Here is a 26904-nt window from a genome sequence, read left to right as displayed (position 1 = left end):
AGTCAGCCTCCTTCCCTTGGCAATGAGTCAAGCACCTTCAGAGCTCTAGTTTTGGACTGCCTGCATCTATCTAGACATTTGTCAGCTTAGACTCTGTGAGCAAAATGCATTCTGACATCTTGAAAAGTGCTAAGAAAAAAAAAAAAGGCTTGTGAAGGACACCTTTGTGCTTTTATATCATGTAAGAAAGGTTTTACAGAAGTTTTCATTTACTTCCAACCCATGAACTGCAGTAAATGTATTGGCTCACAGTACTCATAACCCCAATATACCCTATATTGTCTTCTTTATGATTACAGGACAAGGGTATTGTCACCCAAAATAAGTGAATGCTGAAAAATGTCAGTAGCATTTAATGTCCTTTATTTGCCAAATAGGTGGATAACTTTGGCCAAGGAAAAAAGAAAGAATATAACCCCACAAATAGAATTTCTTATTGCAAAACCAATTTTTTTAACTAGAACCTCAAAAATCAGTTTAGGATGAGACAAAATATTTTACTGAGTCGTAATTCAGACACTTGGAATTTTTCACTTAAGCAGAAAATGAATATGGGGAAATTTGCTTTAGGTTTATTTATTAATTAAGACAAACCTTTAAGTGAACAGTTTCAGCTGAGGTCATGTTATGGCCAGAGAACAATCTTCAAATCTACTTGATCACAAAAAAACCTAAGGCTGTTTTGGGTTTCAAAGATGTGTCAGTCCCTATGCATTTATCTTCTTAAACTGAAGCATGAATTTTAAGTGATAATGATTTTAGGTCCAGTCACTAGGAAGATGGAATTTTATTTTACTGTCTCTTAGGTAGGATAACTCTGGATTAGTCCATTGGATGTTGCTTGATTTCTTACTGAATTCAATACTGCAACAACTGTGTGTGGTTTACGAGAAGTAGGTGTCTTCCTAAAATCTGCTGATTCTTTGCTTGGTACCCATTTAGGTACATCTGTTATTCAGGTGACAGCCACAGATGCTGATGATGCCAACTATGGGAACAGTGCCAAAGTGGTGTACAGCATCCTCCAGGGACAGCCATATTTCTCAGTGGATCCAGAAACAGGTTAGCAATCCATTCATTTTCACTTTTTGCAGTAACAGAGACAGGCTGCAGGGATCAAGACACATTTCACTTCTAGTTCAATGCTGGAACAAGCATATGACCTGACACAAAGATGACACCCTTTCATTGAATGAAAACCAGAATCAAAATAAAAGTATGCTTTTTCTGTTAAGATAATGTTATTGCAGAAAAATTGCTTTACTTGGTATAACTAAGATTTCCAGAAGATGACTGTTAACTGTAAAGGCCAAAATCTAAAAAAAAAAAAAAAAAAAAAAAGTGTAAAATACTGTAAAGGGTCCAAAGAATCATCACAATTAGTTGCAAGCCTATTTTACACCACTTTCTGGGAATTTCATTTGTTTGCCTTTAAAAAACATAAATAGGAGCTGGACATTTTCATACTATAAGGTAAAAAATAATCTTACAGGTAATTTAATATTTCTAATAGTTTGAAATAGATTCCTGACCACTGACAAGTTTTAACTTTAGGGTTTTTTTTTGAAGCTGCATTATGATTCCAAGAGTTATGAGAACTGAAGCAAGTATCATTAATGCTTTGAAGTTGAAAAGAATTAATTGAAACCTTTTTCCCTGTTATGCAAGACATTGGATAAGAGACAAACATAAACTAAAAAAACAAAGTGTGAATTTTGGATATCTATGACTCAAAATTAGGGTTCAAAAAAGAAAGATGCAACCAGAAACTCTCCTCTTCCAGATATCTGATCCTAAGGCACTCAGGACTCAGTAGGTATTGCATTAGCTTTGCTTGCATGTTTTCAAAATTAGTCTGGTTTACTAATTGAGAATTTAAGTGCAACTCTGCTCAGAATCCCTGAAGTTACTAACCCATTGAGAGTGCTCAGATGATGGCTAACTTCCTTTTGAAACAATTTGTTTATTTCTAAATACAGCAAACGCATAATTAATCACAAGGCTACAGTTTTAAAAGGGAGAGTAACAATTTTGCCTTAGATACAAGTGTTTGGTTTTCTCCCTTTTTTCAAACTCTCTCTTTTTTTCTCTTTTCTCCAGTCCCTTTCTCAAACCCCATCACCAGGTATGAGCAGGCAAACAGGACTAGTACCCCACGGGCAATAAGTGGTGGCAGCAGGTGTTTAGGCAGGCAATCAGTAAGGGAAAGACCTGGACTCTCATCTTTGGTTCAGGGATTATTTTTCCTTTTAATCCAATTTGCTGTTTCATGTTACATGTATTAACAAGCCTAGGTATGATAATCAGAATCTGGTAATCCTGGATTAGACATAAATGTCATAACTACTAAGCTGCAAAGGGTTGTTGTTTTTTTGTTGTTTTTTTTTTTTTTTTTAATTTCACTCACCTCCTATAAGTATAAATTTTCCAGGGTGGTTGCTTTTTTTTTTTTTTTTTTTCTGTGTGCGTGTGTGTGTGCGTGTGTGTGTGTATGTAATATCAAACCAAGATTATAATGAGAGCCTTCTTTTGGGAGAGAAAGGGCAAGGTTGTGACTCCTCCAGGCAGAAAAAGGAAACTATGATTAAATTTTCCCACTTCACAAGAGAAAGCTCTCATCACTCCAGGTTTGAAAAGCCACCACCCTTCTAAACAAAATTACCAAAAAAGAAAAAAAAAGAAAAAAGAAAGAAAAAGGGGGAAAAAAAGCGCTTTGTTTGATTTTCTAAAAGGAACTTTAATGAAAAGTGGTGTACAACACCTTTTTTTTTTTTTTTTTTACCTGAGAACCTTATTTTTTTTTGTGTACCTCAAAAGTGTCTGAGACTTTTAAATTAAAGTTATGAAATTCTTCAAATTGGACACCTCATAAAAGACTTTTCAAAACTAATATTAGAGTCTTGTCCGATTCTTTTGCAAGCTGTAGCTCCAGCTGACTCACAGTGGACATCACTGAGCATCACAATCAATGATCTGTTACAGCTCAGAATAATAAATCCTGGGCATGTTAGAATTCAGCCTTGTACTATAATATCAAAATGTCACCAGGGCTGAAGATTACACAATAATAAATAATAACTGGGGATAGAAACTGAAAAATGTCATTAATTTGATGAACAAATTGGTATTTTTGTCATTAAAACACGAATCAAATTGATTTAGCAAAACAAAACAATGAATAATGTGTCTATTACTTTTTTTTTGGTCTTTTTTTCTTAAAATCACATTAAAGCATCCATAGACTGAAAGGATTATTGCAGTATATCTTGTTGTGATTGCTATGTATTATCATCTGCACCATGTATCTGATATGAATCCATCTAAGAGCTCTGAGATTATGGTGGATGGTTCTTCTTCTTCATTCTATCTCTCCTTTTTTTTTTTTTTTCACTCCTTCAAGGCATAATCAAGACTGCTTTACCAGACATGAGCAGAGAAAACAGGGAGCAGTACCAAGTGGTCATCCAGGCTAAGGACATGGGAGGCCAGATGGGAGGACTGTCAGGAACCACCACCGTGAACATCACGCTGACTGATGTCAACGACAATCCACCTCGCTTCCCCCAGAGTACGGAGCATCTAATAGCTTGGTTTTCCAAAGAACTACTCAAAAATCAGCTGGTTTTCTCTGGCCATCTGGAAGTTTCTTTTTTATGTGGGAATCTCTGCCTACTTTTTTTTTTTAATATAAAATTATTTATTGGAATGATAAACTTCTCATTCTTACTCTGCTTACAGAAATATGAAGTGTAACAATAATTTAGGCCAACTGCAGGGACTTTAGAGGAATTTAACTACAAAACATAAGGATTTGTTCTTGGAAACATTTTTAGTTCCACGTGTTCAAGCAAGGAAATACATAGCAGATTTTCTAATGTTCTGACTTGTACAGGCAGAGTTGATCAAGTCCTATGTTTTGCTAGCATTTAAGCATTTGGTTTAGGTATTTGTAATCTGTGTTCAGTTCTTGAATGACTTTGGTAATTTAGGCCAGTTTGACACAATAAAATAAGATTTTTAAAAGTATCTTTGTAGAAGAAAGAGGAAAAAAAAGGAAAATGAGAGAAAGCTGCACAACAGAAAATTTCAGAGTAACACACTACAGACCTTTTCATCCTAAGCCAGTGTTTAAATCCAATCTCACGTTGTTACAGTCAGTGTCTGATAACTGTTTGATAGGCTGCAGATAGGAGAAATTTATAGCCTCAGTTCAGTGCCTGCCAGAAAAGTGTCCACATAATAAAATTTGAATTGCTTGTTCACACTGATGAGAGACCTGGCTCTCTTTACAGATCCACTAAGGACTGAACAAAGAGAGCTGATTTATAAAATGCTCTCCTGGACTTGAAAAGCACTTCAGTACCATGGCAATAAGTACATCCAGAGTAGTACAAACTGTTCAACCTAGTGCAGATTTTAAAAAAAAAAGGAAAACTCCGACATCATGGAAGAGCAGATCCTTGGAATTATAAATTACTGTTTTAATCTCTATCCATGATAACACATTGCTTTAAAAGAAGAGAGGGGAGAAAAAGTATTGCAACTGTCATAAGAAAAGACAATTTCAATTCACATTCAGAGTTCACTTGATGAGAACCACCTTCACACCATAGATTCAAACAGCAATTTTTAACCACACTTCCTGTTCAACTTCATAAGGGGATACTTTTTAAACATGTATAACATGATGTAGACAATAATATTTCAACAAATAGGAATTCTGGAACCTAAGCTGTAATTTATAGTGGCACACTGCATTGTAAGCCTCCCTGTTGAATAAAATAAAATAAAGAATGAAGAAAGTATAGGGCTGCAAAACAATTTAAGGTTTCCACTTCCCTTAGCCTGTGCTCCTCATGATTCTCTTCTTTCAAAATTAACTGAAGCCTCAAGTCTATGAAAGCTTTTCTGATTGTTTCAATAAACTTTGGGATGGGTACTTTGAGAGAAATTTACACAGTTTGATGCCTCATACAATAATCTGTGTAGTATTCTGCATTGAACATCCCTGAAACACATTGTGTGGCCTGCAGAAGGCCTGTTGTAGGATCTTACAATTCTGCAATTTCAGTTGAGCTGGTGACCCTTCCCTCTCATTTTCTTTCTCCTCAGCAGGGGGGTTTTTAATGCCTTCTAGGAAATTAAAGGAAGAGAAATATCAGGCAGATTTGATTTCTTCTTAGGTAGTTATGAAGAGGGGCATACCTTCAAAAAGCTGTTTATTCTGGAACTGTCTGTTCTGGAAGTTTGTTTTTTACAAAAAGCATTTGTCTCCACCTTCTCTTATGTGAGCCAATATTAAGTAAAATTGTTGCTCAAAGTAGAGAGTGAATAGCAGCTGCAAGCAACACCAGTTAATATCAAGGTATTTAAGAACCAAAAAATTAATTTCTTAGAGGGACTGGAGAAAGTAAAATGGCACTGTGAAGTAGTGGTTGTTCAGAATGCATCAAGAAGAAGTATTTTCTGTTTTGTTTTGTTTCCTGAGAGTAGTCATGGAAAATTAGAAGACATAGGCCTAAATGGAATTTAAATGGCACTAGAGCAAAAACCTTACACATTCTGAATTCTATTGTACTCTAAAATCAAATGTCCATCTCACATGCTGAACATGTGTGGCACTCACACAGCACCACAGAAATAGGAATGCTTTCAAGTGAACAAACTCTGAAAGGAGGTATTTATCTGGAAGGAGTAATAAGTACCATGATTGAATCTGTTCTTATGGTAGGTCTGGCTCAGCTGCCAAATCCTTGAATTTGTCAAGAGTTCAAGGCTTGAAACTCATGGTTTAGCTGCCAGGAATCCTACCTTTCATCCCATTTGCAGACTGGTTTGAGGTAACAGTGTGCATTTTAGCCTGCGTGGATGGAAGTCAAACAGGCTACTGCTGAGTTTTCACTTACAACCTTGAATTTGTGACAGCCATCACAATTTAGCATCAAGCATTAGCTTCCATTTTGCTATGCATCTATATAAATATAAGGTATTTTCAGTAACTCTTTTGTACTTAGACTTTACAACTGGGGACAGAAACTCATTCCACTCTCTGAATTTTGATATATTCCTTGTGAAGTATTCAGGATCCTTTAGGTGTCTTAAAAAGCACAGGACAAGTAAATATATGAAATAGGGTTGTTGCAACTAAGAGAGCTTACTATGCTTTACTACAAGTCAACACAATTTATATGTGTTCTTATTGGATCCTTTGAATACAAGTTTTACATTTTATATAGGTGCTAATTTTGTCAGATTCTTAAGGTATTTCTCCAATGTTATTACTTCACTCAGTAAAGTAATATGAATGTACATGAAAAAAACTGATGAAAAGGAACATCAGATTTTGACATGTTATGTGCAATACCTGAACCCATCAGATGTGGGGTTTTTTTGGTTTTGTTTTTTGATTTTTTTTTTCTTGGTTTGTTTTTTGATTTTTTTCTTGGGTTTTTTTTTTTTTTTTTGTGGTTTTTTTTGTTGTTGTTGTTGTTTGTTTGGGGTTTTTTGGGTTTTTTGTGGGGGGGGGGTTGGTTTTTTTTTTTTTTACATTTTCTTGGTAGCAAATAAGAGAAAATACTAAATTAGAATTTTTTTTTTGCCTTGCTAATGATGAAACATCAATATCTGCTTCTTACTGGTCAAGAAATCCATCTGATTAATAATTTTTCAGCTACAGCGTAGCTTTAAAATCAGATTTCTTATTAAAAATGTTGTCAGAAAATACATACGAATTCACTTTTCATAAACACAAGCAAAGTGATGTCTGTGTAATTGGATTTTTTTCCTAGAAGACTCTGTTAAAAAACAGCAATAGCAATTAACATGAACGTGTATACAAGTGTTCTGTACCATGACTCTTTAGTATGTATTATCAATAACAGATGAATTAATTATTTTCAAACAGAACACTTACTTGAATATATTTCAAAATAGCTAAAAGAAAAGGCAACTCTATTTTAGTCTATTTCCAAAATCCTCACTGATTTCTACAACTCTTGTATGTTGAGAAAACACAACAAAATTCTTTTCTATTTCTTAATTTATCTAGGAGCGTTTCTAGAAAAAAAAAATATATATAGTGTTAATAATCAGGATAAGAAGTGGTTACCTTATTGTTTAGCACCTCTATCCCTTAAAACTGAAGAAAAAAGAATAAACACAGTATTAAATGGCTTTGAAGAATACCCTGAATTTTTTGTGACAGTTTGTCAATCAAATCTGAATCCTGTTTTAAAGTTAAGTGTGATGACTAGCAGCATTTTTCTTACAGTATTTGGAACTTCAAGTTACTTAAAAAATCTAGGTGAAATTGAAGATGATTTTTATTCAGAAAAAAAAAAGTTTCTCAAAACAATAAATGCTTGATTTTGCTCTTCCAGGCTCGTACCAGTTCAGCTCTCCTGAATCTGCACCACCTGGGACTCCTCTTGGCAGAATTAAAGCCAATGACCCCGATGTGGGAGAAAATGCAGAGATTGAGTATAGCATCTCCAATGGGGATGGATCAGACATGTTTGATATCATCACTGACAAGGACACACAGGAAGGGATTATAACTGTCAAAAAGGTTTATTTTTTCTCCCTCTCTTTTATATGTACTTAGCTCTCCAGTTGTTACGGTTATTTTTCTTTTTCCAGGGGAAGGGAGGGTAGATTTCACAAGGGGTCAGGCTGCCAAGGAGCTGTTGTATTAGTTTCTTTCTTCTCTTTCTTCAGCAGGTATCTGTTATTTTCAAATCTCAAGGGAAATTTACTGGCATGTCACTTCACATAAAGCAATATTTCAGTGGCTGCTGTCTGTTCAATACTGTGTGAGTCTCACACACAGTACTTTTGAATTAATGCTGTGAAAACTTGGAGGGGTTCAGTTCACAGTGGGGTTTATCACCTGATTGCTGTGGTAAGACTTACAAGAGTGGGAGGCTTACCTGGAGCTTGATGAATTTGCACGTCCAAGGCTAAACTCTCCCTCTCTAATCTGTTCAACAGACAGTTACCTCCAGTACCTAAAATCTGTCTTGGTTTAAGTTCAGTCTTGGTGATATTTCAGTTGTTACACATGATGCCAGTGAAACTCCAAAGAACATTTGCAGAAATTTAATTCAAAATACCATGTCTGACAGATTTATTGGCTGTTTTTCAGAATTCAGCCTGTTAAACTCTGAACACTCTTTTTGATTCTAGTGTTATGAAATAAATCAGTTACATTAATTGATAAATACCTATAAATAAAATACAGCTCTATAAAATATTTGGAAATACATACACTTGTTTATGTATATGTATGCATGAATATCTACCTACATATATGTATATGGATATGCATAATGAAAATGTCATTTAGATTCAAAATCAAGCTTCACCACAGATTTTCTTTTAACTGAGGAACACGGAGACTAAGGACAAGTCTGCATTGCTCCTAGTGCCAAACAGGCAAGGGTAGATGGTAATGGGTAAAAGAAAGTAAAAAAAAAAAAATTTAAAAATTTAAGAACTGGAATAATTGCTCTTTTTACTGCCAGTGAGATAAGACAAATAAGACTTTACATAACTACTTGATGTGGACTGAGTAAAACTTCCCTGTTTCTTTCTATTTTTATATAAGTCAAAGACTTCTGTTTTTTTCAGGAATTTGAACAATTAATAGGCAGAGGGATCATGCCTTGCTATCTTATAATAATACTTATGTTTTAAATGCCCAAAATAAGACCTAATAAGACTTCATCTTCCCCAAGATGGATTAAAATTTAGAGATTTTGCTCCTAAAGATGTTTCACCTTCTGATTCAGTTTTGTAAGACTTACATTCTATTGTAAAATGATGTAATTTTCTTTATTATTTGCTCCTCAGCATCTGGATTTTGAAAACAAGGTGTTATATACCCTAAGAGTAGAAGCAACCAACACTCATCCTGATCCTCGTTTTCTTCAGCTGGGGCCATTCAAAGACACAGCTTTAGTCAAAATTTCTGTTGAAGACACTGATGAACCTCCAGTGTTCAGCAGACCCTGGTATTTAATAGAAGTAGATGAAGATGCCAAGGAAGGAAGCATTATTGGGCAGGTTGTAGCCCAAGATCCAGATATAGCAAAGAATGCAATAAAGTAAGCCACTACATAATATAAAATTCTTTGGATGTGGGTCAAGTCTCATGCACAGAGAATGATGAGAGTGCAAGGTATTAAGAGGCTGTTTGGGTAATTAAGCACACGAGGGCTGTTAAAAAGTGAAAAAAAGAGAAATATCTATGTGAGCTTGTGAAGGCAAACACAATTAGCACAATGAGCAGTGCAGACAATGCTTTGTAAGAACATTCTCTAGGCAACAGGTAAAAAGAAAGGAGAGGTCAACATTTAATTGCCAGCATGTTCTAGTAGTTTCATCAAGTTGTTCATAAAATTATTCTTTTATACCACGTAAAACACTCAAAATGGTGTATTTCTATGCTCCCTGATGCTTGATAACAGTCAGACTTCTGTACATAACATCCATGTTCCATAGTCTAACTATTTAATGATCACAGTATAATGAATAAGAAATGATTGCAAGAAAGTCATAACGATCAGAAGCAGGAGTTCAGCACTGTGAAATTTCTGTAATTGTTACCAATCTGCTACTATTATCTGCAGTGGCAAACAGAGAACTTAAATTTGTGTATTTACAGTGCAAGTGATTACAAAAATTGATCTCTGCATTTCTGAACAAGCCTTCTATGTCCTGCAGTAGTATGCTTCGAGGTAGGAGGTGTGAAAGGAGGAAGAAAATAAAATGTTTTAAAGTTAAATATGTGTAAAATCTCAGTTTAGCCTGATAATGACTGCCATGTACTAGGCCAATTAAAAAACAGCTGTAAAACAAATTTTTCCTTACTGGGTAAGAAAAAAGCAAAAATAAGTATCCTAAATCAAGATTTTAAGAAATTTCATCCTACAGAACAACTAATTGAAGATTTTCTGTTGAGTTTTGTGGTCCTTGTGGACCTGTGTGGTCCTGTGTGGACACCTCAAAAATAGATTTTATAAATTGATACTTCCTTGTAATATACAATATAGTCCTGCAATATGTGCTCTTTGGTGACAGAGTTCTCTAAGAAACAATTCATTTGCAAAAAATCTTATTTTAAAAAGTTCATATTTAGTTATTATTCCAGAATTCACTTTATGAGCTAAAATGTAATTTCCATTATCAATCTAAAAGCAGCCCACATAATAATTTGCTCTTCCTCCTGCTCACTTAAAGTGTTTCTGAGTATTTGTAGCATGCAGGTAGCTATGGGAAAGCTTAGGTTAATTGTAAAGAAAACATTCTTGATAAAGCACAGTTAAAATTAGAAAGCTTTCAGAGGTGGCTGTGAGCTGAACTAGAGCCTGCAATGGGAGACAATAATGCTCACTTTTACTGTATCTTGACAGATATTCTGTAGATCGACACACTGACCTTGACAGAATATTCAACATCTATTCAGGAAATGGATCCTTATTCCTCTCAAAGCCACTTGACCGAGAGGAAACTCCCTGGCACAACATCACTGTCATAGCAACTGAAATCAGTAAGTTGAAGATAAAATGTATGTCAGAAGAATATTTGAACTGAAAAAAGAATTAAACTCTACAGTTTATATTACTTATCTTCTTTCATTAGTTTTGCCCTTTTCCAGATACTATTGATAGATATCTTTAAACACACATATAAAACTCCAAATTATTACTTTAAGATACATGTTGCCCATTTTTTAAAAGATATTTAGGAACTTTCAAGCTCAACAAAACCATGCACAGTATATATTAGACAAGTTAACTGGTTCCTTGAGAATTTACATCAAATAATTTGGTGCAGGTGTGATGCACTCGCTCTATCCCAAGCTAAGTCATTGGGAAATCCTTGGGGAAAGGAAAAAAAAAAAGTCCCTTACATACGAATACATTGTCAGAATAATTTCTGTAAATGGGAAAAAAATGTGCTTCACCTCAACTGATTTAACTTATCTCAGAAAATGGCTTTTGTTTGCAACCAAGACTAGGGAAATTCTTTGCCCTCCATGTCTGAAGTAAAACCTGGGCCTAAATCTTTCACCTGGATTCTTTACTATTCTATTAGATACTTTTAGGTATGGATGTCTCCTGCCTAGCTTTTTTCTGAGCCAACAGTCATCAAAGCGGGAAATAGATGCTGATTTTAGTGAAAAACTTTTCTCCCTTCCTTTATTCTCCTATAGATTCCCCCAGAATAATGTGCTTAAGAGTCTGGGTTTTTGGGTAATTGGGTAATTTGGAGAGATGAATCATATCCCCATTTTCAGAAAGATTTATATCTTTTTTTTTTTCCTCTTAAATGCTTTTTATTGTTTGGTCAAACATTTTCAATATGCATAGTTTGAGAATCTTCGCTGGTGATAACTTGAGTTTGAAGGTTTTTGAAGTATGATTGATGATCATATCCTGCATATGTCATTTTATTGTTTTATTTTTTACAGTTAGGGGAGAAAGGACAACTTTGGTTTGGGTTTTTTTGTAGCTTTGTGTTTGTGTGTGTTTTTGGTGGTGGTGTTGTTGACTGACATTGTTTTACTGCTCTATTGATTTGAAAAGGTAAATATTCTTAACAGCTCAACCTCATGGAACAACTTTTGCAATGAATCATTTGTTGAACTGATATATAGAATACAACTCTATAACAACTCAGTGACCTGTTTTTAATGCAAATCAATTTAGGCATATCTATATACATCTCTCTCTATATATAAAATAATAATAGAAAAACTGGTTTCAATTATAAACTAGACTTTTTGTATATGTATTGTATGTAATCAGAAAATGAAATATCATTGTTTTAAAATAATCAGGACAAATAATTGAACATTTCTAGTATTCATTGGAAAAAATGTATTGGATTATTTTCATATACATATCTCTTTGTATTGTATTTTTTTTTCAGATAATCCTAAACAAAGTAGCCAGATACCTGTCTTCATACGGATTTTAGACATCAACGATCATGCACCAGAGTTTGCCAACTACTATGAAACATTTGTTTGTGAAAATGCAAAAGCAGGACAGGTAAACCAATAATTAATTACCAAAGAACTTGTAAGGAAACCATTCTGCAGTGCCATCATGAAGATTTCAACATATCCTAGTCTGAAAAGCAGCAGACTTACCCAGCTTCTTCATTTCTTATCTTCTGCAGAAAATACAAGTCGATTCAAAAATAGACATAAAAGATGAAGGATAATATCCTAGTACAATAATGTAAGATATAATTAAAAAATGATACTTTAAGGTGGTTTTTCATTTCAGACAATATTTTCCAGAAATAGTTTTGAATAATACTACAAAATGGTTTATGCTGTTCGATAATTCCATTTATTTCTGGATTTTTATCATTGGCTTAGATAATGTAGCCACACCATCAAGTACATGAAGCAGGAAAATCTTTATTATATTTCAGTAAAAAAGATTTGAAAACCAAACTTTTTCAAAAATAAAGGGCAATGCAACTGTTTTCATTGTATATTAAAACTCAGTTTGGTATTGAGTTGAGTCTGGTCAAAGGTCATGTATACCCTTTCCTTAACTACCTCAGCAATTCTGTAAAAATCTGAGACAGGAAAAAGAATTGAAGATAAAACAAAGTGATAATTTGGATTTGGAGTAAGTCGATAAACCAACAGAACTCAGAGTCAGCATATTACAGAAATGTATGACATCATCTATTTATGCTAATGCCAGTCAGTCCTTCAGTTTTAAATCCTGTGAAGAAAGTTTTTAATTCTGAAAGTACTTACAAAATAACTAGATTTAGTAGCAGATAGGGTACCTAAAGATTATCTCTCCAAAGTGGACCTGAGACCATGCATGAGCCTCTTCTCTAGACTTACTCATTTTTTGACTGGAAGATAAAACCTGAGATCATTATTTTCACTAGCACAAACATGAGTGGGTTTCTACTCTGGGAGAGACAAGCCAGGATGAAGCCCTAAGAACAGCTTAGGTCTGTCCTCATGTCTCACAATCTTTAGGCTGTCATCACCCAGCCAAAGCTGTCTGGTTTCATGCAAATATGTGGAAAGGATCAGAAAGATCAGAATATTTTGTTTTTCTTTAGAGCACAGTGACCATGCAATATTCAAAGACTTTACCAAGATAGGTGCTATGGATACTCATCAGGAACTATGCTCATGTTTTACCTGGTTTTCTGCCCAGTGTTTATTTAAGTCACAGAGGCTTTGCCAAAAGTAGCATAGATGCTACCTGAGATGAGTTTAGCATTGCAGGTGCTACAGAACTCTACGCAGAGCAAGAACATGTAATATATCAGCTGCAATTCAAGTGAGGTTTTATGAATTTTCTAACAGATAAAAAAAGAAAACAAAAAAAGCGAGGAAATGAGGATACAGTAGATTCTTACAGTAGATTCTTAGTGCATTCAATTCTATTTATTTTTCATTCATTACATATACTATTAAAATTCAGACAAAATGGGTGAGAATGGCAAATGACACTTTGGTTAAAAAAATCACTTCCCTTTGAAGAGCTATTTGACAAGTTTTTCATTATTATTTTTAAGAATTTTTTACTATTTTTCATGTAAATGATATAAATAGATGAACATACATAAGAAAGGTGGTGATGAATTAAATTACAACAGTGAAAGAATTATCCTATCAGAAAAATGAAAAGAGAGTGTTTTCCACAACAACTAAGATTTATGATCACATCACCCTGTCTTAACCAGTGACATAAATTGCCACTTAAGAATACAGTTCAAGACTTACAGAAGGTGCAAAAATTGTCCAAGCTGTTGGTTATTACACCCATATAGTTTTAGTTTATGATTTAAAAGCTGCTTTTTTCATGTTGAATACATTCAGATAATTCTAGCCATTAAATTCAAACAGCTGCCGTAGAACCTAAAGACTGTCAGTGGAACAATGCCTCATTGTACAAGGCAAAATTGAGGTAAATAAACTTTAAAATCTCAATGTGATGACTGGCAGAAAAGTGAGTCATGAATTTTAATTGCATAGCACAAAGAAAGGTACAACACCTTAGAAATAAAGATCTATTTGAAATTAATCTTGCTCAATTTTGCCAATCAGCAAACACATGTTTTGCCATATATCTGAAGAGGTTCAGTCCAGGCATACTGGCTGTCAATTTCCTTCATCCAATTTCCATCTAGTCTAGCATACTTGATGTAATACCCATGAATGTATGAAATTTCATTTACCTTTCTTGTAAATTCTCTGTTTATCTAACAACAGATATGACAGACACTCATTAAATAGATAGGCGGAGTTGTTTTTCAGACCTCAAATACATCTAAATTACCAATGTAATTTCAGCAATTATTTTCCCTCATTAGAAAAACCCACAAAAATACTAGAAAGACAGTGTGCACCAAGGATAGCTACAAAATAATGAGAGATTCATTTTGGATTTCTATCTGGTGGGGTCCTCAAGAGAGGTACCTGACTTCATGTCTGGACATTTACGCATAATTGACTTAGTAGTTCAGACGACAGACTACCTTCAGTAAATGAGAGTACTTTTGTTTTGGTGCTTAAAAATAGCAATGAATATAAAAATGCAAACTTGATTTTTTTGGCCAAGGATGCTAAATTCCAGAGAAGCTGTATTGCCCAAGTCTAGCAGTCCCTGTATAGTATAAGAGAAATAGAAACATGTGTTCATTTAGTACAATTCCAACTTATTTTAGAGAGCGGCTAAAACAGCTTTTTGATTATAATTATTATTGCTTCTTGACATATCACAGCACTGCTTCTACATCTGGTACCATAACAAAAGAAGCAGACTGAGAAGATAAATATATTTACTTAATTTATTTAATTTTTTTTGACCAGGACTAGTTATTAGTCACACTGTTCTCTAAGTCTCAGGTGCATCAGAAAGCATCAGAATGATCAAATGTTGTTCTCTGCCACCAAGCAACATTATTCATTCTCACCATCAAGAGATATGAGAGGCTTCACTCGTGTGTTTTCGATAGCCTTAGAAGGGTCAGAGGAAAGAAAATCCTACAGGTTTCTCCTACTCTTTTGTCTCCAAACAACAATGGTATGACTGGAGAGAAACCTTATCACAAAAGGTTAATGAAAATCTGTGTTCATTAGGCTGAAACACATTTCTCACCATGAGAATCTCATTCCATTGGCTAGTACACAGGCTGAGGAAAAAGAAGCAGCCCTCCTCTCATGCAATTTACAAACCCCTAATCCTGAAGCCCCTGTTGTGGGGAAGGCTTTGATACAAGTTCTCTCACACACTTGTCAAGGGAATTAATTGGGTCTTTTTAGCTGGATTAGAGGATGAGTACTCTCCATGGAAACCAGGAAGCTATACTTGACAAGGAGACTGAATTAACTGAAGAATTTGTTGGTAAAAATTTAGCTCCATAGCTTATTGCATAGTTTATTGTTGCAAAAGTTTAGCTGATTTCAACATCCATCAAGAAAACAGCCAGGTTCACTAATTTTCCCTTCTGATGCTATGTTCTTTACTGCCATTCACAGGCTTTCAGACATCAAAATATAGAAAGTTTGTTTCCTCCTCCAGAGACTCGGCTGATTTTTGTTTTAATTACCTCTATATCCTCCCTTGCTTTTTAAAGTAGAGCAGAGAGAGCTCACTTTTTCTCAAGTGTGCATTGCTAATTATCAGTCATGACTTTATATACATTGTAGCTGCTTCACTAGGTCGACACCTTTTGGCTTATTTTAGTGAGAGACCCATGCTAACAGTCAGTCTTTTTAAGTAAGAATTGAGAGTGAGAGTTTTCCAACTTTTGATAAGCATTCAGTCCTGCCTAAAACTGCCAACATAGCTGTGGAACAGAGCCAAAACCTGGAAACCAAACTGCTTTGCATTACTGAACATGAAGTTAAGTGGCAGGCAAGCTTGCACGCATGATAGAGGCTGTTTTCTGCAGCCAGCACCTTACAGTTGTATAGCCTAGAATTGTGTCTGTACAAGTGTGATCACCCAAGCCACCTAATGACAAGATGGACATCCACTGGCAGCTGGATTGACTTTGAAACACTCCTGTGGGCCTTATCATCACATCTCTTACATAATCTTCGTCCCACATATTTACACTTGCTATTAGTAATGCATTCAAGATTAGTTTTGACCCTACCAGATCATGCAGGCAAGAAAAGGGGCAAGAGAAGAAAGGATGGGAGAAATAAAGCTTTTCTTCCATCATTTCCCCATAACATTTACACACACTGTTGGCATGATTGCCAAACATAGCTTCTCTCACAAGATTTTTTTCCCCATAGCTTAATGCAGACAAAGTGGTGAGATCTTTCCAGATTCCTAGAGAAACACTAGCAGCACCAAACAAGTTCAATAACTTTCAAGAAAGCCAGTGCTTTGAGATCCAGAATTTGTTCTATTCTCTTCTATACCACTTCTAAAAAATGTTAGACAAAACCAAACACTAACATTTCCTAGACATTCCTTTCTCAAGTGCTTAGTGATATTTTTAAGTTTATTTCTCTGCTGTAAAACAACCAAGTTTAACTAAGAGCATGATATAACAAAAATGAAAGCCCAAATGCTTCAAGTAGATTAAAGTCTTGCTTGTCTCTTCTGTTACATACAGAAAAAACAAAATTCAGCAGTTGTTACTGTATCTCTTCCTTAACATTATCTTCTTTCTCCAGTAGTCTTTATGACTGGAAGTACAATTTTCATGCTAATCGTGATAATAAATTAAGACTTCCGAAAGGCAATCTACAACACTGACCATCCTTAAATATCGGTGAAAGTGATATTATATTTCACCATTTATAGTCAATTTTGAAAGATGGAAATTTGAAGAAGAAAAAGGTTTAGAAATAAAGTAACTACTACCAATACATTACTGGTTTGAAAAAAGTAGTAGAACAATTTTTTGCAAATGTTCTATTTGTCTTAGCTTTTGTTTTATTAGTAGAAATGTTTAACCTGAAAATGTATCATATGTGTCCACCCGTGGACCTCATCTTGTTGATATTTCTCCAAGGAACTTTTCAAAGCATGTGGCTGCAGTTTTTAAAGAGAATACCCTGAAGCCAAGGTGCAAGAGCCATTTATTTGCATGACAGGCCAGGCCAGCACACACTGAAATGCCCATCTTAAAAGCATCCAGATGGTGCTGACCTCTGTGCTGATAGAGTTTAACATTTGCTTTAATGGTTCCTAGATTTCTTTTAGAGGCATTCCCAAGGCAGGGAACCAATCCTTGGCTACAACCAAAGCCTTCTATTTATGCAGCTTTCTGTGAGTACAAATGCAGCCTCAGGAACGCTAACAGCGGGCTCTGAAGTGCACAGAGATCCTTCTTATTTTAGAATTTCCCTACCTATGTTCTACTTGCTTGTTGTCGTTAAAACAACTTGCAGAGCAGCCTTTGCCTAAGGATGTGTGAAATACATATAAGGAATCTGTTTCCAGGCAGTCCACTCACCCCCAACCAATTTTTCAGACATGAGCATGAATAACTATAAAATAGCCTGAACAAAAACTACAACCATAGTTTTGACTGTGATGTAAGTCATGGCCCTAATATCACAATATCCAGGACAGAAAAAAAAAAAAAAAAGAAAAAAGAAAAAAGAAAAAAGAAAAAAGAAAAAAAAATATATAATTGAACTGTTTCCATGTTTGAAAAAAATTACTTTAGTGGGAAATGGGTCCAAACCCTCTAGCAGAATCTCTGTCTTCATTAGGAAAGCAATAAATAGAATCATGGAATCGTACAATGATTTGAACTGAAAAGGACCTTAAAGATCACCTAGTTCCAACCCCCCTTGGCCATGGCCAGGAATGTGACCTACTAGAGTGGTTGGGCTGTGCAGGGCTCCATGCATTCTGGCTTGGAACACTTCCAGGAATAAATCATTCACAGTGTCTCTGAGCAACTTGTTTTAGTGCCTCACTCTCCTTTGAGTGGAGAATTCCTTTGTAACCTAAATCTTTCCTCTTTTAGTTAAAAGCCATTCCCTCTTGTCCTATCCCGATCTGCCTGTGTACGGAGTCAATCTTTCTCTCTTTTATAAGCTCTCTTAAAGTACTGCAGGATGACAATAAGATCTCTCTAGAGCCTTCTCTTCTCCATGCTGAATAGCCCCAACTCTCTCGGGCTGTCTTTATAGGACAGGTGCTCCATACCCTGAACACCTTTGTTCCTGTACTGTGGACTCGCTCCAACTGTCCCACATCTCTATTATGGTGAGGACCCCAGAAGTGAATGCAGTACTCCAGGTGGGATCTCACAAGGGAAGAGTAGAGTTGTAGAATCATTTCCCCTGACCTGCTGGCCACTCTCCTTGATGCAGCCCAGGATACAGTTGGCCTTCTGAGCTCTGAATGCACATTGTTGGCTCATGTCCTGCTTTTCATCCAGCTCAAGTTCTTCTCTGTAAGGCTGCTCTCTATGACATCTTCTTTCATTCTGTGCTCTTGTCTGGGATTGTCCCAGCCCAGGTGTAGCACCTTGTACTTGACTTGTTGAACTTTGTGAGATTCTCATAGGTCTCCTTCTCAAGATTTCCCAGGTCTCTCTGGACAGGATCCCTTCCTTCTGTGGTGTCAATCACACCACTCAGCCTTGCGTCATCTGCAAACTTGCCAAGGGTGCACTTGATCTCTCTGCCTATATCATTGATAAAGATATTAAAGAACATCTCTCCCAAGATACCAGTCATTGTCAGAGCACTGGTAAACAACATGGCTGAGGAGCACTGGTCCCAAGATCATTAAGAAATGTTTCTATTGGGAATAATTATTCTTGTTTTTCGTTTAACATTGTCAAACTGCTACAAACACCTTGTCCCAAATAAGAAAACCTCATGTAAATGCTTATGTTTAAATTTTCATTACCCTCAAAGAAAAGTGACCCTTAAAAAGTTGAATTGACCTAATAAATCCACTTGAGATTATGAGACTGTTCTTTTACATACACAGAAGTGCTCATGCACTTGCATAGGCAACCCTCAAAATAGTGACAATACTGCTGTATTTTCTAAACTGTGTTCGTTCACATGGGAAAGCATTAAAGAAAGAAAATAATGAGAATGGTTTTATCTTCTCTAAGCTTGATATGCTTGAAATATATTTGAGTAAAAGTAATTTGCTTGAAATAACTCTTCCATCATAAATCTTACAGCATCAGAGATCTTGCTCTGCAGTCCTCATGAAGACTGATCATTACTCAATGTCCATAAGTACATCAAAATGGGTGAATATATTTACAAAATGAAATCACAAAATGTACATAAAAGAGTATTAACTTTTTTCATATAAATAAGATACTTAAAAATAGATTGCTTTCATTTCTGTGGTGATTATCATTGACATAATTGTCTTTTATTTACAGCTGTATAACTGAAAAAACTCAGCTTAAATAGATAAGATTTCTAATTTCCTTTCACCTATTCATCATTTGGAACAATTCACCTACAATCATGGTTTCTCATTGTTCTTTTAATCTCTCATTTTTTCTAGTAGGTGAACAGCTGCTTCTCAATTTATGTTGCCAATAGTTAGATCAGGTAATAAGGCTGCTTTTTTTTATTCTTCAGCCTTACTCTCAACAATAATTATTTGTTGTAATTAGGCTCCTCTGTGCCTGGTACAATTGTACTTCTCCATGTGATTTGCACATGAAGGGAGTCAAATCTTACGAACACCCACTGATTACATCTCAAAAAGACCCAAGATACCCAACTACAGTTTCTGATAGTTATTACAGCACGATATTTTCTCCTTGAGTTTTTCAAAAGGTAACCTGCATAAATATTGTCACTTTACTTCTCCCTTCTCCCTGGTATTTTTCTATTTCTTCTGTCTTTTCAAATGTGCTCAAGTGAAAGGAAATTTTTCTCATTTAAGTTTGATATCTTAGCCCACTCAAAATGTTTTGGGGTTTTTTAGCAATATTTTTAAACTGTGGAAAACTAAAACCCAATCCTGGTCTTGCTTTCTGTACACTCTCAGAGGCAGATTACAAACAATTACAAGATTACAAGCAATTGAACACTGGAAAGTTATTGACATCAACTGCGATTTAGAAACACACTGAACAGGATACTTTACCATAAACAAGGATTTGACAAATTATGTGAAACAGAAAAAAAAAAAAACCAGAAAAAAAAATCAATTATCATTAAATACTTTAAAAGTGAAGAGATTTTTATATGTAGTTATTATTGTAATTACACTTTGAAAAACTGCATAATCCTGCATTGAGCATAGTCACATTATTTTGTGCAAGGCTTATGTTCACAAATTATCTTTCAAGTTCCTCAGTATATCTCAAAAATAAAAACAAATCATTAAAAATATTGTGTGCTTGTTTTAGAAGGAGCTTCTGGAAAGTGAATGAGCTAAACTCAGACTCCTCAACTGTTTCCATGATAGTTTTGGGGGTTTTTTTGTTTGTTTGGTTGGTTGGTTTTGGGTGGTTTGGGTTTTTTAAAATAATAATTCAATATTATTAACTGTCATCAAATTATCCCAAAGTTAACCAGCAAAAATGGGTCAAATATTCATGGTGCAGTACAGCACTAGCAGTAGCACGTTTCTGAATGATATAACAAAAAAACACTTTAGTGTAAGAGATCCATACTGTGGGATACTACATACCTTCCAAAATTTAACTGTATCCTCAAGTCCAACTCAAGTCAATGTTCAGAGACAATATATAAGAAACAGAAATTCCTTATTTGATTGGCACAAAGCTTACAGATCATATTAGTGCTACTTGTCAATTACTGTATTTCTGGAAGAAATCATGCTGCACTTTCTCTGGAAATAAGAGAAAAACAAAGTCTTTGATGACAGGTGGCTTTGATATCTGTGGGATTTCAAGACACCTTGAACACTGGAAACACCTGGAAACTCAAAACAGTCACTGTCTTCCTCTTGGTTTTGAAAGAAAAATGTCTGACTGCTGAATGCATTCTGCCTTTAAGTTTAGGCGCCATAGAAATGCACCTGTACTGAGTTATAACATCTTCAGATGAGACTTGTTACTATTTTTATGGCACCACTTTTGCCATCTTGTGGTTGAATGCAATTTGTCCTTGCAAGCCAAGGTGGACTATGAGTTACCCTCTAGTGTGACACCCACCAGGAAGGGCAAAGGACAGAACAGACATTCACAGGGCATTTCTGGAGTTACTGTGACTCATGTAGTGTGCCATGGTGTTAAATGTTGCAAGTCAATTCATAAACCACAGCTGTTCCCAGGTAACTTCTTTCTCAGTTCTGCAGTTGTTTCCTTTAGCGTCTCTCTGTCAGTATAGCAGCAGATAGATTAAAAAAGAGTCAAATTGTAAACATTTATGTGTGTCTACATAAACACGAGTACACACATTTGCACATTTTGATGCAATGGGAAAGCTTGTGCAATCCATAGATACTGCTGAAGTCTCACTTTTTTTTAGTCCACTCAGCTCTGACCCTATTCTGGCACTATTATCACTCCTTCCCAGCTGGGTTTGACCGGCCTTGTTAGGGCAGCTATTAAGATCCACAGCCAGAGATTTCAATTTAGTAGGGAGCAAAGCTTCTCTTTTTATTACCCCAGGAGAATCAAGAATTCTGCCAGTGCAGTACTCCAATTTATCGCCAGGAGCAAACGAGGTGGATTGAGAATTGGGCCCACTTAACAACTGGTTTACACAGTACTCTCAGTCATTGCTACATAAAACCACAGGAGGTTTATGGCTTATTCAGAAGGGCAAATGTTTCTCTATCGCTGTAAGATACTGAGTACAAATCAAAGCACATGACTGTTCTACAGTGAGGACTGGACCCTTTTTCATCCTTTGTTATGTGTTGAAACCATAAACCAATTTGTTTACTGTAACCTCTACTGTGTTTGTGTGGGAAACATTTGGCTTAGGAAATCAGTTTTCGTCTTCAGATAGAGATTCATTGGGTTTTTACTGGACAGGAAAAGCAGAGAATTGAAACACAAGATTTATAAAATAGCATGAAATACTCTTTTCTTTATACAGCTTATACAGACTGTGAGTGCAATTGACAAAGATCAGCCTCCTCGAGGACACAAATTTTTCTTTGAGCTGGTGCCAGAATTTGCTGTTCATCCAAACTTCTCTGTTGTAGACAACAAAGGTAACTGCTGACCATAACACGCATCCCGCCTCCCCCCTCCATATCACATAAAACTTAATTCAGAAACATTTATTGATTCTGAGTTTCCATTCTAGACAACACAGCAGGAATTATGACTAGAAGAAATGGGTACAGCCGTAGCAAGACGAGCACCTACCTTCTGCCAATCATAATATTTGACAACGACTACCCGATCCAGAGCAGCACGGGCACGCTGACCATCCGGGTGTGTGCCTGCGACAGCCGGGGGAACATGCAGTCCTGCAGCGCCGAGGCCCTGCTCCTGCCCGCCGGCCTCAGCACCGGGGCGCTGGTGGCCATCCTCCTCTGCATCATCATCCTGCTAGGTACGCACCTGTGACGGGAGGTTTACTTGACCAGGCAAAGATCTAGTCACTTCGAGAGCCCTGGTATTCTTAAAACCCTTATTTGCACGACCCTGAAGAAAAATATCATCATTACTCTTTAGAAGCTTGTGTGAGAAAGTGAGACTCTGCTATTTAGATTAAATATAATTGAAAATACAGGGTCAGTTTTAGTTACCAAGTTCATTTGAGTAATGTTCATACCATAATCAGATCTCCATTTACATCAAGAATTTCAAAATCTTGTTTCTGAAGCTGAGTTCCAAGTTTTGCAATGATTAACTGTTGTGAATTATATTAGCTATTTAATAATGAAAGATAAGCTTTTCTTCTGTTCAGAAAATACTTAACTCAAAGCATAGGATAGAAATATTAAATTTCTTGAAAGTGATAGTGAGAACTGCTGATTAAATAAGTGTGAGCTCAGAAGTCAGATGAGTTTTTGGAAGGTAGAATCATTAGAAAGAATGTGGTGACATATGAAGGAATTAGAATAAACGCTAGCTCATTATCTGGTGTTAAGAACATAAAAATTTCAACTTGCATGTTTTGCAAGAAAAGTGCCATCACCGCTATTTTCCAGTAAAACTCTGCAGAAAACCTCTTTCCTTTCCCACCTGTCCTAGCAAGCATAGCTTGCCAAGGGGTCAGTGGGGAGCTACAGGTGTCAGTTTATATAATTATAAGGGATTTTTAATTTTTTTTTCCCAGCTTTTACCATGGATTTAGGATTACTCTGTGATCCTCTTAATGTTTGTTTGTCGCGGTGCCAAAACCGAAGCCCCTCGGCTTCGCCCCGAGCCAGCCCAGGCACCAGAGCAAGCGTGAGTCTGAGCTGCCCCTCAGCACTCAGTGAGGAGTCAGCCCTTGTGGGTCCTTTTCCCTGAGAGAAGCTAACGGTGATAAGATGTATCAGGCGACAGCGCAGAGAGGAAGAAAGGAGGGCCCAGTCAGCCAGACAGTTAAACAGTAACTTTAATCTTCACCAACACTGTCGGGGCCAGGTCGGACTGGACCCAGACTGGACTGGACTCAGAACAAAGGAATACAAGGGCTTATAAACTCTCGGGGAAGGGGAGGAGAAATGGGGGTTCCTCTTTGTGGCCACCAATCAGAACTTATCACTAGGGAGACAAGGGGAGGGGTTGCAATCCTTGGGCCAATTGGGGAGTAGGGGAGGGATAACATAGTGGCGGGAAAAAGGGAAGAGTAACATGTAACTGAAGTGAGCTAAAAATAGGAGCTTGTAGGGAGGATGTATCAACCTATGAATATCAATTAGGGGAAGGGGTACACAGAACATACAATATTGGACCCACCAAACTTTTTTCTTTTTTCAATCATTACATATCTAAAATCACTCCACCAGGTAACCCACCCATATATCTTTCAACTCTTCTCATTCTCAAAAACCCTTTCTTTAATGTCCTTCTTTCAGCTCCCTCTCTCTCTTCCTTAAGTCTCTCTTCAAATCTTCTCTCTCGTCTGTCCCTCTTCTCCTTGACACAGTCCCTCAAAGCACCTGCTTTCTCCTGCTTACACTGTTCAGCTTTCTCTGGAGGGTCCAACCAGGGTTTAACACAATAAATGGGGAAAGTTCATCCATCCACACCACCACATTTGTTGCTGGCATTAGAAGACGGGCAATATCTATAAACTATATCTGTACTGGACTTAAGGAAGGGAGGATACCTGAGCTCTGAGAAACTGATAGATGAACTGCTTAAGTTCAGGCATTGCTGCTGGCCTGGTTTCAGCATCAGCCCCTTTGGATTCCCCAGGATGTTGCCTGCACATGGTGTGAGAGGCAGAACTTGAAGGGCACCACCTTCAGGACAAAATTGTGGTTTAAACTCTGCCAGACCTAGTTCTTCCCCTTGCATAGCTCTTAACACCATGTTAACAAGCTCTGCATCTTTAAAGCCATCCTGCACTCCCCAGCACAGAGCATGAAGAAATGGAGCATGAGACACATGCCCTTACTGGCTCGCAATGAAAACATTGCTCTGATTGGCTGCAAATCTTTGGTACAAATTGAACAAATTTCTACTAAACTTTGAACTTATCAAAACTCAAAACGTGCCTTAAGGCCACAGCAATGGCACATGAGACTCAGGAGAGAATCAGGGACCATTGCTGTGCAGAACAAGTACGACCACTTTGTGTCTCTCATATCCAGGGTTAAGAGGCCCTGCTCTACTTAGGACTACCCAAAAATATGAAGTCAAAGAAACATGTGACTGTGGAGCATCTAAACAGAATTTTTAGTCTACAGCTACTGCGATACTCAGCATCTTATTTAATTTTTCAACAAGGTATAATGTCTTATAGACTGGTGTACGCATGCCCAACATAGGTAAAACATATTAAGCACCAGGCTGTGAAAGACACTTCATAATAACCTTTCAGTGATCTGCCACGTTCTCCTATATGGAGTTCTTAACCTTATTAAAGTGTGTAGTTTCTCATATAGCTCATATATGAAAAGAGGGCTCTTTGTACAGGTACAAGGAAGAAAACCCAAATGAAACAGAATGGAACACCGTTTATATTCAGAACATAATATCATGGCATGTGGAAGATGTCTGTTTCTCTCTCCCTACCTGCAGCATCTCCAATCTTATCTTTTATTTCCCAGCACTCAGATGATTCAGAGTAAAAACTTAGGTCTTAAGACTCAACAAAACCATTCAGCACTGTTGTAATTTATGGTTCAGGATCCACTGTTATGACTCATTGACAAATGGTTTTTCTGGCCTCTCTTATTTACTGCAGCTACTGCAGAGGGAGTCAGATTTTTAAATGCACTTAAGCATTGAATTGCTATTGAAATCAATAGCATTTGACACCAGAATGTATTTACAAATCCTAACTTCATGTTTTTATCTCCCCTTATAGAGCTTCATTTTTGTATCAATCCTTACCCCTTCAGAAGAGTTATTCAACTAGCACTTCATAAAATAGGGGGATCGTGTCTTTTCAAAAGAAACATTTAGTAACAAAGACTGAATTTCAATTCTCAGTCACTGAATCAAAAGTAGTTTTGTCAATATTATTGATAGCTTAAGGTCTTCAGGTCCTTATTTTCAGAGGGACCTGTAGATCCCATATTCAGAAGTGAATTAGACACTTGTGAATACCTAAAGCGCTAGCTTTCAAGAGTGTGAATAACTTTTGCCAAGGAGATTCAACTAAATTTGATGAAAGGTCCCTTAAGTGACTGCCAGAGAGGTGGTTCTTACAAAATCAAAGTCAAAGTCAAACCTTAGTAGGATAATATTGTATGGTATTGTTTACTTTTCAACTTCAAATATATTTAAAATATAAAATCTTTTGATCATTTCTCTCTTAGGTTTAAAAAAGAATAGGTTTTTGACAGCTATCAAATCATTAATATTTTCCCTTATTAACTTCAACTTAGAGATAGATTTTGTCACTATATTTCTACTAAGAATGCCATTCTAGCCTTAGAACCTTTCCAGGTCAAAAGACGAGGTTAAATTTTGGCTCATTTATTTACTTTCTAACTATCCACTTCTTCATTGTTTGTTTCCTTTTAGTATTAGTTGTCTTGTTTACGGCTCTCAAGCGACAGAGGAAGAAAGAACCCTTGATCATCTCAAAGGATGATGTTCGGGACAATATTGTGACCTACAATGATGAAGGAGGCGGGGAAGAAGACACCCAGGCTTTTGACATTGGCACACTGAGAAACCCAGAAGCAAGGGAGGAAAGTAAGATGAGAAGAGATGTTCTCCCAGAAACAATATTTCAGATAAGGCGGACTGCACCTCTTTGGGAAAACATTGATGTCCAAGATTTTATTCATAGAAGGTTAAAGGAAAACGATTTAGACCCAGCTGCCCCTCCTTATGATTCATTAGCAACGTATGCCTACGAAGGAAATGATTCCATAGCAAATTCACTCAGCTCCCTGGAATCACTCACCACAGAAGGCAACCAAGACTATGATTACCTCAGTGACTGGGGACCTCGGTTTAAAAAACTAGCAGATATGTATGGTGGAGAAGACAGTGATCGAGACTGAGAAAGTAATCTGTGACCTGGTCAGTGTTAGTGGAATTTATGTTTATGTTCCTAGATAAATAAAGTGGCCTACTCTCTTACTTGGGAATAAAAAATTTACAAATAATAGGTGTTGTCTAGTAAGGGTTTGCTTAATCAATAAGTCAACATGAATGAATATGAAAGATTGAAATTTAAAAAAACTCTATAACTCACCCTCTCTGCCTAGAAACCTCCATGAAAGGGTTTTATAGGAAATAAAAAGAAAATAAAAGGCTTTTTGTGCCTTTAATAATGACATGGAAACTCCATATTTTTAAATTGCTTTGCTTTACCCTTCCTACTGTGTTGGACAGTGTGCATCT

General features: G+C 36.3%; 1 protein-coding gene across 5 annotated transcripts in view; it reads left to right on the top strand.

The window, feature by feature from the left end:
• CDH9 (cadherin 9) overlaps positions 1-26619 on the top strand; it is a 68975-nt gene extending 42356 nt beyond the window's left edge. Inside the window, exons 3-11 of one of the 5 annotated variants that reach the window (XM_063400473.1) lie at positions 943-1062; positions 3401-3568; positions 7380-7567; positions 8851-9104; positions 10413-10549; positions 11935-12056; positions 22031-22148; positions 22244-22495; positions 26074-26619. In XM_063400473.1, coding sequence (XP_063256543.1) covers positions 943-1062; positions 3401-3568; positions 7380-7567; positions 8851-9104; positions 10413-10549; positions 11935-12056; positions 22031-22148; positions 22244-22495; positions 26074-26561 — 1847 coding nt within the window. In that variant the 3' untranslated portion in view covers positions 26562-26619. Of the gene's footprint in view, positions 1-942; positions 1063-3400; positions 3591-7379; positions 7568-8850; positions 9105-10412; positions 10568-11865; positions 12057-22030; positions 22149-22243; positions 22496-26073 lie in introns of all 5 variants that reach the window. The other 4 variants (XM_063400456.1, XM_063400481.1, XM_063400466.1 and 1 more) reach the window with 4 other exon arrangements.
• The last annotated feature ends 285 nt before the right edge of the window (positions 26620-26904 follow it).

This window comes from Prinia subflava, chromosome 1 (genome assembly GCF_021018805.1).
Source record: "Prinia subflava isolate CZ2003 ecotype Zambia chromosome 1, Cam_Psub_1.2, whole genome shotgun sequence".
In the NCBI taxonomy this organism is placed as follows: Eukaryota; Metazoa; Chordata; class Aves; order Passeriformes; family Cisticolidae; genus Prinia; species Prinia subflava.
This window is presented reverse-complemented; position numbering and strand designations above follow the sequence as displayed.